This window comes from Artibeus jamaicensis, unplaced genomic scaffold (genome assembly GCF_021234435.1).
Source record: "Artibeus jamaicensis isolate MK-2021 breed Jamaican fruit bat unplaced genomic scaffold, CSHL_Jam_final contig_468, whole genome shotgun sequence".
NCBI lineage: Eukaryota > Metazoa > Chordata > Mammalia > Chiroptera > Phyllostomidae > Artibeus > Artibeus jamaicensis.
The window spans coordinates 896,898-914,017 of NW_026521846.1; the positions used below are offsets into that span (position 1 = coordinate 896,898).

Here is a 17,120-nt window from a genome sequence, read left to right on the forward strand (position 1 = left end):
AGAGGAACTCCCAGTCTCACAGAAAAGTTTGTTGGAGAGACCCACAGGGTACTAGAATGTACACAAAACCAACCACCCAGGAATCAGCGCCAGAAGGGCATAATTTGCTTCTGGGTACCAGAGGAAGTGATTGAAAGCCAGGCGAGAGCTGAGCAAATGGCACTGTTCTTTCTCTGACTCCTTCCCCACATATAACACCACAACACAAGGATGTAGGTAGCCCCACCCTGTCAAATACCTAAAGCTCAGCCTCTTACTATGTAACAGGGGCACTGAGACAAAAAAAAGTGTCCCAAATGAAAGAACAGATCAAAGCTCCAGAAAAAATACAACTAAGCAACAAAGAGATAGCCAACTTGACAGATACACAGTTCAAAACACTGGTAATTGGGATGCTCACAGAATTGCTTGCGTATGGTTGCAAAATAGAGGAAAAAGTGAAGGCTATGAAAAATGAAATAAAGGAAAACATACAGGGAACTAATAGTGATGGAAAGGAAACCAGAACTCATATCAACAGTTTGGGTCAGAAGGAAAAAATAAACATCCAACTAGAACAGAATGAAGAAACAAGAATTCAAAAACTTGAGGAGAGACTTAAGAACCTCCTGAACAACTTTAAATGTTCCAACATCTGAATCACAGAGTTGTCAAGGGGGGAAAAGGAAGAATAAGAAATTGAAAACTTATTTGAAAACATAATGAAGGAGAACTTCCCCAATCTGGCAAAGGAAATAGACTTCCAGAAGTTCAGGAAGCTTGGAGAGTCCCAAAGAAGTTGCACCCAAGGAGGAACACACCAAGACACATCATAATTACATTGCCCAAGATTAAAGATAAGGAGAGAATCTTAAAAGCAGCAAAAGAAAAGGACAGTTACCTACAAAGGAGTTCCCATAAGACTGTCAGCTGAGTTCTCAAAAGAAACCTTGCAGGCAAGAAGGGGCTGGAAAGAAGCATTCAAAGTCATAAAAGACAAGGACCTACATTCAAGATTGCTTTATCTAGCAAAGCTATCATTCAGAATGGAAGGGCAGATAAAGTGCTTCTGAGATAACGTCAAGTTAAAAGAGTTCATTATCACCAAGCCCTTATTATAAGAAATGTTAGAGGAACTTATCTAAGAAAAAGAAGATCAAAATCATGAACAATAAAATGACAACAAATTCACAACCATCAACAACTGAACCTAAAAAATAAAATGAAAACAAAAACAAACTAAGCAAACAACTAGAACAGAAACAGAATCACAAAAATGGAGATCATATAGAGGGTTATAAGTGGGGAAAAGGGGGGTGGAATGGGGGGAAAGGTACAGGGAATAAGTAGCATAAATGATAGGTAGAAAATAGACAGGGGAAGGTTAAGTACAGTATAGGAAATGTAGAAGCCAAAGAACTTATATGTATGACCCATGGAAATGAACTAAGGGGCAGGGGGAATGCAGGTGGGAGACTGTGTGGGGTGCAGGGGAATAAAGGTGGGGGGGAATGGGACAACTGTAATATCATAATCAATAGAATATATTTTAAAAGGAAAAAGACATGTACTATCTGACTATTTCTCAGAGGTACTGACCTCTTTTTCTTATGATTATCAAATAAAAAGTTGACAACAGCTAACACAATAGCTGTCCAGTGTGAACGAATCAAAATTATACCTATTTTTGTCAGATTGGCAAAAATATGATATATTTTTTGGTGTGCAGTAGAATTTTAGAATTTGTTTATGTGTGCCATGAGATGAACAAGGTTGAAAATTTCTTCCATAGCATGAAAAAGCAGAGATTTAGCCAAACGAAGAGACTGATGACACACACAAAAAAGTTTTGAAATTTTTTTCATCAAATGGAGTAAACTGGCTAACTGCTTGATTGGCCTCTGTCAAGGGAAAGTCTTGGGGAATGAAAAAAATTAGCTATGTTGCTATTACTCAGTTTCTCAGCTCTACTTGGGCAAATGCCCCAGTTTCATTTTCTGTCTTGTCAAATTGCCACATACTAGGATTTTCTATAAATGTCCAAAAAATATGTTGATTCCTGGTCTTGCACCCATTCTACACATGGCCTTCTGGACCATTGCTAGCAGTTGCCTCCAGTCCCGTGTGGGGACACACAAGAGAACCTCTGCCACTGCAGGAGAGAGACTATCTCTCCTCCTTTCAGTAAATGATGACTCTCACAACTAACTCACCTTTCAGAGAGAGAGGTTGAGGATTAACCTGAAAACATAATTTATCCTATTTATGATAAATGCTTTATGAAATCAGTCTTAGATGACAGAAAGCAACACAAAGTTTTGCTACAAGAAAATAACTTTCCTGTCCTTTGCCTTTTATTTTGGGTCTAATTTCTTCTTGACTCAGCCTGATTCCATCTAGTATTAGTTTCAGAAACTTGAATTGTGCCTCCCTTGTCTTCAAAAATCCTTGCGTTTTAGAGTATTTGTGATATGACCCATCACAAGAGTAGTTCCCTGTGCCTGCTGAAGGAATATGTCCTGGGAGGAAGCTCCAGCCAGCCAATAAGACCCAGTTATCCACTCACACCATCCTTCATTTCCTCCTTCCCTCCCTTCACTCACCTGCCTTCCTCCTGCTCCCTTCATATCCCTTTACCTGTACTTCATTTTCACAGTGTTTATTGTTTGCATGACAACAGTAGCCACCTCACCTGGATTGTGGAAATGGCTTCCTATGTCTCTGGTGTGTCAGAATAATCCAGATTTTAGACACACGAAACTGAGAAGCTCCTGATATGACCATACATAGAAACATAAAACCATAGTAACTACTTGTTTGTGTCATACTGTTCATAGCAGCATCTTTACAAACACAAACATATGTGTGCCAGTCATTTATTATACATCATCACAGTTTCTTCCAGTCCCTCATCCTGCTAGTATGTTGCATTCTCAGACACACACACCAGAGTTAAAAATTGGGTTTTGTACTTCTTGCCAAGATGGAGGCATAGATACACTGTGCCTCCTTGCACAACCAAAATAAGAATAACAATTTAAAAACAAAATAACAACCAGAACTGACAGAGAATTAAACTGTATGGAAGTTGGATAACCAAGGAGTTAAAATAGACACATTCATCCACACTAGTAGGCAGGGCGGAGTCCAGAGGCTGAGCAGAAAGGGGTCATGGCACAAAAAGTGGTAGCACCAGGTGCACAAGACACCCTGGGCATGCAAGGCATTCTGGGCTTGCAAGATAGCAGTGGCTGGCAGACCCCAGGCTCAGGATGGCAATGGGCTGACCCAGCAAGGTGGTGATCGTGAAGAAAGGCACTGCACACAAGGCTGGCTGACCCGGCAGTCCCACATTCACATGCAGATAAAGCACCCAGAAAAGCCCAGTTTGCCTGGGAGAAAGAGCAGAAGGGACTGAAATCTGACAGAGAGTGGAGGAAGCACCCTTATTCCCTCTGGAACCCCACCCCCACATACAGCGTCACAACCCAGTAACTGGGTTGTCCCGCCCTGGTGAACACCTAAGGCTCTGCCCCTCATATGTTACAGGAACATCAAGCTAAAAAATAAGTGGCCCAAATGGAAGAATAAATCAAAGCTCCACAGCAAATACAACTAAGCAACAAAGAGATAGCCAACCTATCAGATGCACACTTCAAAACACTGGTGATCAGGATGCTCACAGAATTGGTTGAATTTGGCCACAAATTAGATGAACAAGTGAAGGCTATACTAAGTGAAATAAAAGGAAATGCACAGGGAACCAGTAGTGATGGGAAGGAAACTGGGACTCAAATCAATGGTGTGGATGAGAAAGAAGAAACACCCAATCAGAAAAGAATGAAGAAACAAGAATTCAGAAAAATGAGGAGAGGCTTAGGAACCTCCAGGACATCTTTAAACATTCCAATGTCGGAATTATAGGGGTACCAGAAGGGGAAGAGGGAGAGCAACAAGTGAAAAACTTATTTGAACAAATAATAAAGGAGAACTTCCCCAATCTGCCAAAGGAAATAGACTTCCTTCCAGGAAGTCCAGGAAGCTCAGAGAATCCCAAAGAAGTTGGACCCAAGGAGGAACGCACCAAGGCACACCATAATTACATTACCCAAGATTCAAATGAAGGAGAGAATCCTGGAAGCAGCAACAGATAAAGAGGCAGTTACCTACAAAGAACCTCCCATTAGACTGTCAGCTGATTTTTCAAAAGAGACCTTACAGACAAGAAGGGGCTGGAAAGAAATATTCCAAGTCATGAAAGGCAAGAACCTACATCCAAGATTGCTTTATCCAGCAAAGCTTTCATTTAGAATGGAAGGGCAGATAAAGTGCTTTTCAGATAAGGTCAAGTAAAAGGAGTTCATTATCACCAAGGCCTTATTCTATGAAATGTTGAAGGGACTTATCTAAGAAAAAGAAGATAAATATATGTATAGTAAAATGACAGCAAACTCACAATTATTAACAACTACACCTAAAACAAAAACAGAAACAAACTAAGCAAACAACTACAACAGGAACAGAACCACAGAAATGGAGATCACATGGAGGGTTAGCAACAGGTGAGTGGAAGGGGTAGAGATGGGGAAAGGGTACAGATAACAAGCAGCATAGATGGTAGGTAGAAAATAGGGGGAGGTTAAGAATAGTATAGGAAATGTAGAAGCCAAACAACTTCCATGTATAACCCATGGACATGAACTAAAGTGGGTGAATGCAGGTGGGAGGAGGTGTGCAGGGTGGAGGGGAATGAAGGGGGGGATGGGACAACTGTAATAGCATAATCAATAAAATATATATTTTAAAAAAGAATTGGGTTTTGTGAAGTGTTACATTTTTTGAGAATGCCAATACTAAGATATTCCTGAAACAGAGTCTGCAACAAGCTCAGGAGACTTCCAGAGCACCAAATTTCCAAAACTAAGTACCTTAACTCAGAGAATATCTCTCAGTGTGTGTGGGTAGTTTGGATGGCCAGGGGAATATTGCTCATCCATGGGTGATGGTAAGAGTACTATGCTAGAATCACCATCTGAGCACTCTATCCTCCTGACACAGGTCCAGAAATGGCACATAGTTTTTAGCCACATGGCCAGGATACACAGAAGCAAGCCTAAGCCCTTTTGGCTACCATAGCCTGTGCTGCACCCCCTCCTCTCATGACACCTGCCCACCGGCCCAAAGGAGCAGAGCATAAGTAGAGGGAAACATGGGGTGCACTCTAGCCCCCCTCAGAAGCATTTCAGAGTGGATAAAGGGCTAGCATGACAGGAGAAAAGCAGAAATATAAAACAGGAGGGAAAACGGTACTGCAGCAGCAACCTTACCTTGGGGCTGTCTTCTTTAGTGCGATGGTATCTAAACAGAGAAAGCAGGGCATTAGGAAGGAGGCAGTAATCAGTGTGCAGCTCACTCTGCGTCAGGCAAGGGGAGGGTTCATAGCCAACTGGACTTAGGCAGGACTGAGAGGTTTCCTGGGTTGGGGCCACTGGAGGTATTGGTCCTGGGCTGAGTGCCATGCCCACACTTTTGGCACTGTCTGCACTTCTCTATTCAGATCCTGTCAACGAGAACTATTTATTAGTTTAGTATGCAGGTGAGACTGAGCCTTCCCTAGAACACCCCTTCCTGTTTCATTCCTTGCCTCTTCTCTACATGCAGTTCCTGCTAACGTCTGTCCTAAGATCTGACATGTGCCTCCCTATATGATGAAGTGGCTATTTGCTCTTTCTCCTTCTTTATTCATAGGGATATAAAATAAATGGTAAACAAACTCTTATGACCAATTAAGTCCCTCATGCACTTGAACACGCAAGCATTTCAGGAAGCTCCCTGAATGCTGTCACTCCCCCTCTTCCTGGCTCAGATACCACCCCCCATGCCTTCTGTTTATCTTTACAGATAATCATCGAATCTTCCTGAGATGTGGTAAGGTGTCTTCCTCATCCTCAGGAAAACCTCATGGAAAACTTCATCATCATTCCAAAATGCCTCATATGGGGGTGGTTTTTGCAGGACCCACCTTGAGGAAAAGGGGTGTGAATCATGGTTTCTTTTTGCTATCAAAACTCACAAACTAACAGCTCGGTGCCTGCCTGAGATATGCCACCCTGTGGATATCATGGAACACTGAGAACCCTGTGAGGTTCATGAAAGCCCAATTCTCCTTGGATCAATAAGACTTCTGCAATTTATTTTAAAAATGTCATTTGTCCCACATGATCTACGCTGGCAGGACCTTCCACCCCCACCCCACCCATGCTAGAACCAGCCTCATTACCTCCAGGGATCAATTTTATCTTTCCCACCCTTCTCCAGGAAACATGATTCTTACAAACATCAGAAACAGAGAGTCCCAAAGAAGGTGGACCCAAGAAGGAACACACCAAGGCACATCATAATTATATTAGCCAAGATTAAAATGAAAGAGAGAATCCTAGAAGCAGCAAGAGATAAGGGGACAGTCACCTACAAAGGAGTTCCCATCAGACTGTCAGTGGATTTCTCAAAAGAGACCTTACAGGCAAGAAGGGGCTGGAAAGAGGTATTCCAAGTCATGAAAACCAAAGACCTACATCCAAGATTGATCTATCCAGCAAAACTTTCATTTAGAGTGGAAGGGCAAATAAAGTGCTTCTCAGATAAGATCACATTCAAGGAGTTCATCATCACCAAGCCCTTATTATATGAAATGTTAAAGGGACTTACCTAAGAAAAAGATAAAAAATATGAACAGTGAAAGGACAGCAAATGCACAGTTATTAACAACCACATCTAAAACAAAAAGCAAGCTAAAAGGACAGCTAGGTCAGGAGCAGAACCATAGAAATGAAGATCTCATGAAGAGTTAGCAACAGGGGAGTGGGAGGAGAAGGGGGGAGAAGATACAGAAAATAAGTAGCATAGACGGTAGGTAGAAAATAGATTGGGGGGGCAAGAATAGTATGGAAAATATAGAATCCAAAGAACTTGAGACACATGGTCATAAACTAAAGGGGGGAAACGGTAGGGGTGGGGAGGTGCAGGGTGGAGGGGAATGAAGGGGGGAATAGAACAACTGTAATGGCATAATCAATAAAATAAAAATTAAAAAAAAAAGAAACAACTAAATAGAAAAGCACAGAGATGGAAAGACAGAGATATAGGGTGTGGGGGGGGCAATTACTGTATTACTTTTTGGCCCATGACTTTCTATTTTTTGCTACCAAGTATGCTAGAGTAGTTCTCACTGCCTTGTGCTGGGTGGCTGTAGGGAACACACCCTTGTCACAGACAGAGCCTCAGTTGAGTGTCACTATTTGCTTACCATTGAATCTCAGGTCTGAGGAATCAATATCAAACAAGTGCTTCTTGATCATGCAGATCTTCAGGGCCAAGAAACCAGCTAATATGGCAACACCCAGAGCTATTCCGATGATGGCATATTTGATATCTGAAGTGCAAAGAGGAATTGAACATTGGTTTCAGTGGGTTGCTACCCTGAAAAGGTCTTCTAGGCTCCCTTTACATCCTGTATGAAGTCCAAAGTCATGCATGTGGACCTTAAAATTCTACCCTTGGAAACCCTTTGAGACCAACATAATTTTCTGCTCTCTTGAGGGCACATTCTCACCCCCACTCCTTTACCCACACCCTATCCCCTCTTCCTGGAACTACACTCTTCAGCTTTAGAATTCACTTCCAAGTAACTAATCGTCCATTTCCATGGCCTCCTATACTCCTTTTTCACTTATACTTTTGTTAATTCTTTTATCAAGTATGTGTTAATTGTCTGCTGTATGATAAGCGCTGCTGGCAAAGGAATGAGACCTGTTCCATCTTGGGGAACCTGCAGTCAGGTGGGGAATACAAGTCTCACTCTAATGCCAGGTGACAGGGTTGGGCTGGCTGACTTGGGGTTGGCAGCTTTCCTGGCGGAGGTGACAATGCAGACTTCACCTTGCCATTCTAGGAGAACTCTGAGGTAGAGAGGAGCTGGGACCATGCAGGCAAAGAGAGAGAGTGGGTGAAGGCACAGAGCATGGCCGAAGCTGTTGTCTGGGGATCAAGGCCGCACGCGGTACAGGGCACTCTGGGTGCTGGAGCTGCTCATCTCACAGAGTGTGGACAAAGGTGGCCCTGATGATTCACATTCTCTTTGAGGACAGGTTCCTGAGAAGGACAGTATCCCTGGGATAAAGGGCAGGCCTGAAGGTGAGTGCTGCCCTTCCTTATTCTGTGACCACTAGCAGAATCATCTGGGCACTGACCTACCAGTTTCAGCCTCAGCTGACTTGCCCATTGCCAACACTTGAGCTCCTCCAACACCTGCGAAGAAAAAAGACCCATGATCTGGTTAAAACAGAGCTGCTGGCCAAGGCCCTATCCCCAACAGGCCCTCCCATACTTCTGGGAAAGCTCTGCCACACATGTCCCTCCTGCTTGGCCATCACCCTTAGGAGCAAAGAGGTGGACCTCTGGTTGCCACAGAGTGTTGTGGAGTCTTGCTGGAATTTTAGAGCTCTCTTCAAAACCCAGACCAGGAGAGAAGGCTCCACTGAGTTCAGTAAAGCCAGCTCCTTTGACACAGTTTCTCAAACCCACACTCTGACCTTGACTGCTTTTCCAGCCTCCTCCTCTATCACTCCCACAAACCCTCATTCTGTTCAGACTGAACTGCTTCCAGTTTCTTGCACAGGCCAGGGATCTGCTGCCCCTGGAACCTCTCCCCAAACCCATCTTTTCCTTCTCCTGCATCTCATCTTGGTTCCATGTCATTTTCTCCCACACCTGGCTACCCTAGCCTGAGTGCTCCACAGCAACCGTACTCACCCATCACAGCTGACCGCATCATTTATTGAACAACTTATGGAGCACAGCTATATGCCAGATGCCCTCCTAAGAGCTCCTCATCTATTAACCCACTGACTGCATCTTCTAGTTTGTCTCCCACTGGGCTGTGCATTGCCCTGTGGGATGTTCCACCTGCAGCATTTGGCACAGTGCCTGGCACATAGGAGGTATTGATACATGTTTGCTGAATGAATGAATTAAATAGAGTATGTTGCAGGGGTATCTCACTCTTCTAGCCAGGGCTTGAACACTTAAGACAGGAGATGTGTCTTGCACATGGGCCTGAGGTCCCTGCAGACAGACCCTAGGAGAGTCAAGGCAGAGCTGTGAGCCTGGAGAGGAAGGCACACATTAATTGGCCACTTACTTTGAGGCAGATATTGGTACAGCACTTACTTTAGTACATGTAATACTCATGGCAACAATTCTGTAATATGGACACTATTATCATTGCCACTTGATGGAAGAGGAACAAGAGGCACTGAGAACATGATGATGTAATCAAGGACCAGGAGAAGTGGAAAGTGGCAGAGGCTGGGTCAGAACTCCAGGGAGGACCTTCAAACACAAGTCCTAGGGAGCTAAGAGAATGATGCCAAAACATTAAAGCCAAAGGGCTGGAGGAGCTTAGACAGGAGGTAAGTGGATGATGAGGCCCAATCCTGACACTCAGATTCAAGCTTTCAAGCAAAGTCAGAGCAGGAAGTACCATAAACCTTGTTTCTCTTTAAAGGGGTCAGGCGACCTTTTGGGATGGATCAGATTGTCCCAAGCTGAGTTTCAAGAGAAGTCTGCCTCCGCAGCCCTGACCTCCTGGAGGATGAACAGTGGCTGAGGCACTTGCTCCCTAAACAAGCACTGACCACTTTTGCTGACCATGTTCAGTACTGCCCAGGGCGATATGTTGGATTGACATGCCACAGAAGACATCTCTTTAAGTGATATGAGTGGGGAAGGGATCATCATGATGAAGCTTAGAATTTGTCTGGTGACCTCACTTGGTGAATGAATAAAGCTGGGGAATTCTGATATAAAAGTAGGCAGCCTATTCTACTCAAAAGTCTGCTTGGAAATTTAGTGACTCTTCTCTGTGATTGAGAATGCCTGCCTGCTCCCCACCTGTGGGGCTGGTCCACTTACCCACACCATAGACATTCCTGTGCACAGTATGACCCTAGTTTTGCCATTTCTCTGAAACCCTCACTGAGCTTTCTTGTTTTTTTACATAATTCTTTATATTAATCCTGCTGCTCCAGCAAGGTTGAAAAGCAATGAACAAAGCCTCGTATTTACCATATACCTGAACTGAGTTCACTAAACCAAGTGGCTGTGGCTGGGAGGTGACTTGCAGACCAATGCCTGAGAGTGAGAGCTGGACATGCAGCAAACTCACTCTATCTCCTTTCCCAGCACCAGTCTGGCCATGTTCTGCCCCCAGTGGACAGAAGACAGGACAATGGTGAGTGGTCCAGACTCACTAAGAGACAACCTTTTCTTTGCCGAACCCCCCACATGCACACACAAACATAACCCTTTCCTGGCTCCCACCATTGCTCTCCACATGGAACATGCAGTACAAAACTTCATAAAAGCTCAAGATGAAACCTGGACAGAGAAAGAAGAAAGGACACAAAACAGTAAATGAGACAAAAAAGAGCCAGAGAGCCTGAGAGAGACACACATAAAGACAATCCAGGAAGCATGTCCACACGGGTATACCCAGGGACTCTGCCAAAGCAGCTCAGTCTGCTGGCAGGAGGTCAAGAAGGGAAAAGGAGGAAAAATATCTAATCAAATAGGGTCTGGCTGCCCGGAATCCTCTCTCAGCCCCACCCGCCAAATAATAGTCCTAAACTCTCAGCTCCTGTCCCTCTCTGGTAGGGAGTCCATGGTGGGGGGTTCAATTCAGCCTGACTCCTCCCCCAACACAGAGTTGGGGCCTTAAATCACCACCAGCCATGCTCTGTCTGTGTCCACCATAAGCCCTGGGCCAACCCTTATTCCTGGCCCCAAATAGGCTCTCGAGGCTCACCTGCCTCAGGTCCAGGATCAGGGACTAAGTGAGTGCACTCCATGGGACCAGTGCTCTGACAGGTGCAGGCAAACAAAACCTGGCACAAAACCATGCAGTGCACTCATACAGGCCACACCCTCTCCCATGAATCCCTGCTAGTCATCCCAGGCCACTTGGTGACAGTGGCAGCATTTCCCCTCCTGGGAGAGGAAAATACCTCCATACAGCCCACCCCTCTCCTTACAGTCTGCCTCTCTGCCCTGAGCTCTAATGAGCTCTTGGATGAGGATCTATCCTGAGCACACCAGCCTGATGACCCCACCTCTGCCTCCTGCCAAGGTCATGAGCTGTGGATTCACTCCTGGGGTGGTGGGGTCCCTCCTAGACCCCCTGCAAGCTCCCAGGTGCTGCTTTTCCCTGGCTCTGCACAGTGGCTGGAGAATGGATGGCCCTGGCAGGGCTGTCCTGTGAGCAGAGCCAGAAGGTTCTAAATGTTCCCATGTTCGGACCTATGAGAGACCCAGGAAAAAGTCAGAAGCCACTGCACTTGGAAATCTCTGGTTTCTCTTGCAAACAGGAAGAAAGGGCATAGCATTCAAAGGACAGGCTCTCAAACCCAGGGGAGAGTCCAAGGGGGCTGAGCAAGAACTGGCTTTCCCAAGGCTGGACTCCTTAGGAATGCAGGGACCCTGCTAGCCAGTAGATGCACAGGGCAGTAGTAGGCACAATGCTGGCCAAATCTGACTTGGCTGTTGGCATTCCTTATACTGGCCACACTGAGCCAGTATAAGGGGAAGTAGGGGAAGGCTGACCTGAGTGTTTGTCAACTGATGCATGACCATTTTCACCTTGGAACTTAAATATTGCAGAATGACTTCTAACTTTAGATTTCATGAATTCCAAAATTCTCAGCTAGAGGAAACAGTTTCACATATCTAGGAGAGGCATCCATGATCTTCTAACTGAGTCCACACATAGAAATGAAGTACTTGAAGTGTGCTCTGAATGGCCATGGTGCCCAGGAGCAACTCAAGACTTCTGTCTCTCATGAAGGAGTCCACAGAATGACAGAGAAGACCAGATTTACACTAAAGAAAAGATCAGCATGTCATTGGTGATGTCTAACATCTTCCTGCAAACCTTGATCTCCACAAGCTGAAGAAAATCTGAATGTATATGTGGAGTGGATGCTTGTGTGTGTGGCTTGTCCACCTCTCCTGATCCCTCAGCTGCTGGCAGCACCTGGATTTTTCTTTGGGGAATAACCTGTTGTGAGTCCTTCAGGGCTGGCTCCAGGATACTCCTGTGTCCCACACTTGAGTAATTAGCATATCCCTTCTTCCTGTCAGCAATAGTTGGTGAAGGGGCAAGGCAAATGATCCAATTCAGATCAGTAAGTCTCAACTCTGGGACTTCAGGGAAAATATTGAGAAACAGGCATTTTCCAAAATTGGTAATAGTGGAACTGAAGGTGGCCCAGTGGGTGAGACTGAAAGAACCTGCTGAGACTGAAGACCCCCAGAAGAGCATCAGGCTGAGACCAAGTCCTAAAGATAGTTTTTGAGCCCCTGAATTCAGCTGTGCCTAAAACACCTCTGAAAGGATTTTTTAAAGCCCCTTTCAGGCCCTCTTTACCAGTGCTAGTTCTCTCTCTTTCCTTAAGTCTGTCAGGCATAATTAACTGTTGTTTCTTTGAGGCTCTATTCTCAGGACTGAGAAGATTCTTAAAAGCATCCCCCATGCAAGAGTTTTAAAACACACAAACAGGACATACCAGACTGGAGCACCTGGACCTTGAACCCAAAGATAATGGCAAAACAAACTGAAGCCTGCACTATCAACCTGAAACTTTCTGATTTACAATTGCCATAACTACCCAGCTACAACCCCCTTCCCCTTTTTTGATCCAATAAAAACTCATAGCCCCTACCCCTCAGGGCTGGTGCATTTCTCCACATCTAGCCCTTTCTTGGGAAAGTAAAAATAAAAGTTTGTTCTCTGCATTTTCTCTTCTTTGTAAATTCTTTCACAGCCTATGTCACTGACCACACTAACATATTTTTGACTTTTCCGTTGCCTCAGTAAGAAAACACCTTTATCTTAATTTTATCTGAGTCCAGTAATAGTCATCTGCAATCTCAAGAGTCCTGATGACTTAGATGGCAGGTCCTTCATAGAGCATATTTAGAAATCAGGTAGACAAGGCGGGAACAAGAGAGAGAATACTGTCCATAAACAAGGAGCTCATGGCAAAGCCTCTAATAACCTGACTAGGATCTGCAAGCTAAGCAGCTCATGTTCCTCCGTGCCTTTGTATATGTTGCTCTCTTTGACACAAAGCCTTCCTTGTCCCTGTGGAAAGTTTTTACTATCCTTAAAGACTTATCACAAAGCAGCCTCCTCTAAAAGTTGCCTTGTTCTCTGTTGGTCCAGGATCACCCCCTACCACTTCATCACACCTTTGTTACTGCCCATTGTGGCATGAAGGACACGCTTTAGAGTTCTCAAGGTGAGCTGTTTCACCCAACGCCAGGATGACATGGGAAACTTAGTTTCTCCTCCTGAGAGATGCAGAGAAGGTCGAAGGGAAGAACCCTGAACTGATTGGGAAGTTACCCCCAAACAACTGAGCATTAAACCAAAAGTGGCTTGAAGTGATAAGATCAAGGTTCTAGTACTGAGTGATAAGGGAGCTCAGGAGGAAAGTAAAGTTTAGCCACAGAGAAATGAATTGAGTAACATTTCTCCTGAAACTCTGAGAGTGGGAGCACTTACAGAATACTCATTCAATCATTAGAACATACATGAAACCCTCACACAACTGTGTGAACCACACACAACACACCCAAGCAAATGTATGGGACACACATGGAAAACTCATGGAACACACGTGGAACACTCATGACTGACACTGCTGTGGTTGCCTCTACCTTCTCCACTTGAGGCCACAGACTAAACATCACAGTCAGGACCCCAGTGGGAGTGAGAACTGAAAAGGGAATTGGAGTGCAGTGTGAAAAGGGACAGTCCAATTATGCTTCATAACACAGTTGAATCCTGGGACTCACGTTTTTCATCTGAAAATGGGAATGTAAGCCTCTGACATATAGAAATGACTCACCAAGATAATTCCTTTCTTTCTTCCCGTTTGTTCCTAGCTTCCCTATAACCTAAGCTGACCTTGTGGTGGAGGTGGGCAGAGAGGGATCCCAGAGGTGCACAAGGACTCTTTCTCTCATTTGTGCTGGTGTGGGTGCTGTGAGTGTTGATAGCCATGTTTCTTCCTCAGAGCTCATGTATGGGTCCACTTCTCAGAAAGGCAATGTCAGTGGCCCTGGCCATTCCTATGCCCCATTGAGCTCTTCAATGTGGGAAATTAAGCACATGAAGTCCAAATGTGGAATGGACGTTATAGTTCACCCTAGGGCAGAATGCTAAGTAGAGCTGGGTCATGCAGTGCTCCTGCTCCCAGCAGCTGCTGGGTTTGCACCGGGGGCTAGGGCCTTTCTTTGATGTGGCTAGGACTTGCAGAAACTATAAGCTCCCTCTTTGCAAGCATAGAAACCACCTGAAATTGTTTGTTCTCAATATCCTCTTCAAGTCTTATTAAAGAGACTGCAGCTGCCAAACTTCAAACAACCAGGGAATCCCACTCCACCAGTGGTATTCCTTTCTTCCTCTGAAAGCACCTAGACTTTAGGCAGAACCCACAGCTTCCAGTGCTGTACAGTTTTGAGAGATGAAAAACAAAAGAAAACAAAGGAAAGAGGAGAGCACATTACAGATGCCCCAAGGGGAATGGAGTAGGGGGGTCTTTGGACACATCCTTGGTTGCCACGGATCTCCATCAGTGGCAAAAGGGGCACATGAATCAGCCAGAACACACCCTCCCCACCTAGCTCAGTACACTTGGCCCTGGCCAGCAGCAACCAGAATGCCCAGAAGATGGGTGGCAAGTAAGGAATGCCATGCATGGGACCCCTGTTAGCACATGGAAGTACACAGCCATTACCAGGACCAAGAGGGACCTAACCCAGCCCGAGGGAGTCAGAGAAGGTCACCCGGAGTGTTGTTTAAATTAAAAATAAAAGGACATATGGGATCTGGTGAAGACACTGGAGGAAGGTAGAGAATGGGGACAGGTAGTGAAGGTGCCCAGGCAGAGGAAGAGACACCAGCAAAGGCCATGAGGCTCGAGGGAGTACAAGGACTTCAGCATAAATAAGGCAGCTCAGTGGCTCAGAGGAGCTAGGGGACATGGGTAAATTGAGGCTTTGCAGGCTTTTCAGAGAAGAGAGAGGGCTTGTCAGCCAGGACATGGCCACCCTGGTGAGGAACTGGACACAGGAAGTTATTGAGAGCCACCAGGAAGATAGAGAGGCTGAACTGAGGCTCTGAAAAACAAGGGGAAATGCCTTCAGCTTCCAGAAAAAGCATCGTAAGCAATAGGAAAATAGTGGTGGTGGGTGATCAGGCAGTATCAAAATATGTGCCTATTTTGTTTTTCCTGAACAATCTTTGCCAATTAATTCTTAAAAAGTCACATCATGGCTGGAATTAAAATACTAGCTACAGAAGCCAAACTGATTAATGCTTTTCCAGGCTGACGGAAGGGCTGGAGGCAGGGGGCTGGCTTCAGCCCCAGGTAGAACCAGGGCACTCCAGGTCCGAGAAATGCTCCCAAAGGGATGTGTGCAGTATTCCAGGTCAATGTTGGCTATTACCAGGAGGTAGTGACATGAAAATTTTGTCACACCTGGCAGAAGAGCTTACATGCTAAACCTGGTTGGGGAACTGCTAAACACTTGAGGGAACCAGAGGTACTGGAAGCTTGAGACTGCCCTGGTGGGAAGGGAGGTAGTGTAGGAATCACTAGACTAGCAGGCCCACAGCAGAACATCCAGCTAACCCTGCTCCATCTTGATACTATCTGTGGGGGCATGAAACCTTCCCATGAGGTCACTGTGGATGGGAAGGACTGAATCTTGTCATCAAAGCATCTCAGTCCTCATCTGCCACTGTTCAGCAAGACATGATGTGGCTCTTAGTTCTGTGGCCCTTCTGCAATGGGCTGACCACAAGAAGCTTCCCAGCCACACACACAGTGTGTGGCTGGGTGTGTGGGCACAAACTCAGATGTCTTCCACAAGCACTCACACACCTGCTTGAAATGGGGTCCTCAGATTTCCTGGGGCCATGGGAGATGTGGAGAGTAGAGCATACCAGAGGCAGCTCTGAGGATGTGGTCATATCAGAAAGCAGATAGACCTCCCCATCAAGGGCTCAGGTGTCCAGTGTTGGGACAAGCTGCAGAGCCAAGCAGAGGCCTCCATAAAACTGCATGACTCCAGGAGGGGGCAGCCTACCCACTTAACATCAGGGCTTCAAACTGAAGAAGGCCTGTTTTCCAGAGTGAGTCTTTGCAGAGAGCAGGCAGAGGGATGCTGGAAACAGTGCAGAATAGCTAATTAATGCTGGTGAAGCATTGTGGTTGGGGAAAGCACTGCATAACCACTAAGTGGTGGGGTTATTATTATTCATGCAATATTCATACTGTGCTCTTCAGCCTCTGAGAAGCTTCATTCAGGGGTCCCCTGGGACCTGGCAGGAAGCATGTGCACAGGGGTGGGGCTGTAGGAAGACAGCTGGCATGGCCCACAAAAAAAGGGGCTATGACACTGCAGAGGAATCATCCACACCAGCCAGTACAAGACCCCTGGACCTTAGCAACACAGAGCTATCTGCCTTGATCTACCAGGAGAGGTTCCTTGAGCCTTGCTGTGGGCCAGGGTGTGCCCAGTGTTCCCATTATAGTTATCTACTCTAAGGCAGCTTCTAACATTTGCAGAGCCCAGGGCATGCCATATATCTAAACATTTAAAAGTTCTAAATCAAGCCATACACAGGGACCTGCTCACTTTCCTCCCAGGTTCCTGCAGTCCACACCCTAGGGGTCACTTTTCTCAGGGGGAAGCTCAGCTCTGCCAAAGCCTCAAGAATTGGCAGGGTCTTCTGGACAGAGGAGGAGGATGCTGGGCCTCCTGGAATGACTAGGCCTTCCAGGACTGGGAATGGGACCTGGTCCATTCAGACTACTAGCAGGTCCTTCTACCCAACAACTAGTTACTCAGAAACTGGGTCTGCCTAGAAATTCTTGTTGGTCATTGAAATGACAGCTCTCCTTCCCTCACTCTTTCATTTCCTTGGCCCTGAGCAGACTGCGGTTCTCCCTCCAGAAGGCACCACACTCACCTTCAGCTGCCCAGTACACACACAAGTCACTTTCTCTTATATA

At 45.6% G+C, this 17,120-nt stretch overlaps 1 protein-coding gene across 4 annotated transcripts in view; it reads right to left on the reverse strand.

Annotated features, from left to right (window-relative positions):
* TMEM273 (transmembrane protein 273) overlaps positions 1-17,120 on the reverse strand; it is a 34,668-nt gene that overhangs the window by 5,946 nt on the left and 11,602 nt on the right. For 2 of the 4 annotated variants that reach the window (XM_053667361.1, XM_053667360.1), the window contains exons 2-4: positions 8,229-8,286; positions 7,286-7,411; positions 5,307-5,337 (exon numbers count right to left, since the gene is read on the reverse strand). In XM_053667361.1, the coding sequence (XP_053523336.1) occupies positions 5,307-5,337; positions 7,286-7,411; positions 8,229-8,286 (215 nt within the window). The other 2 variants (XM_037167943.2, XM_053667362.1) reach the window with 2 other exon arrangements.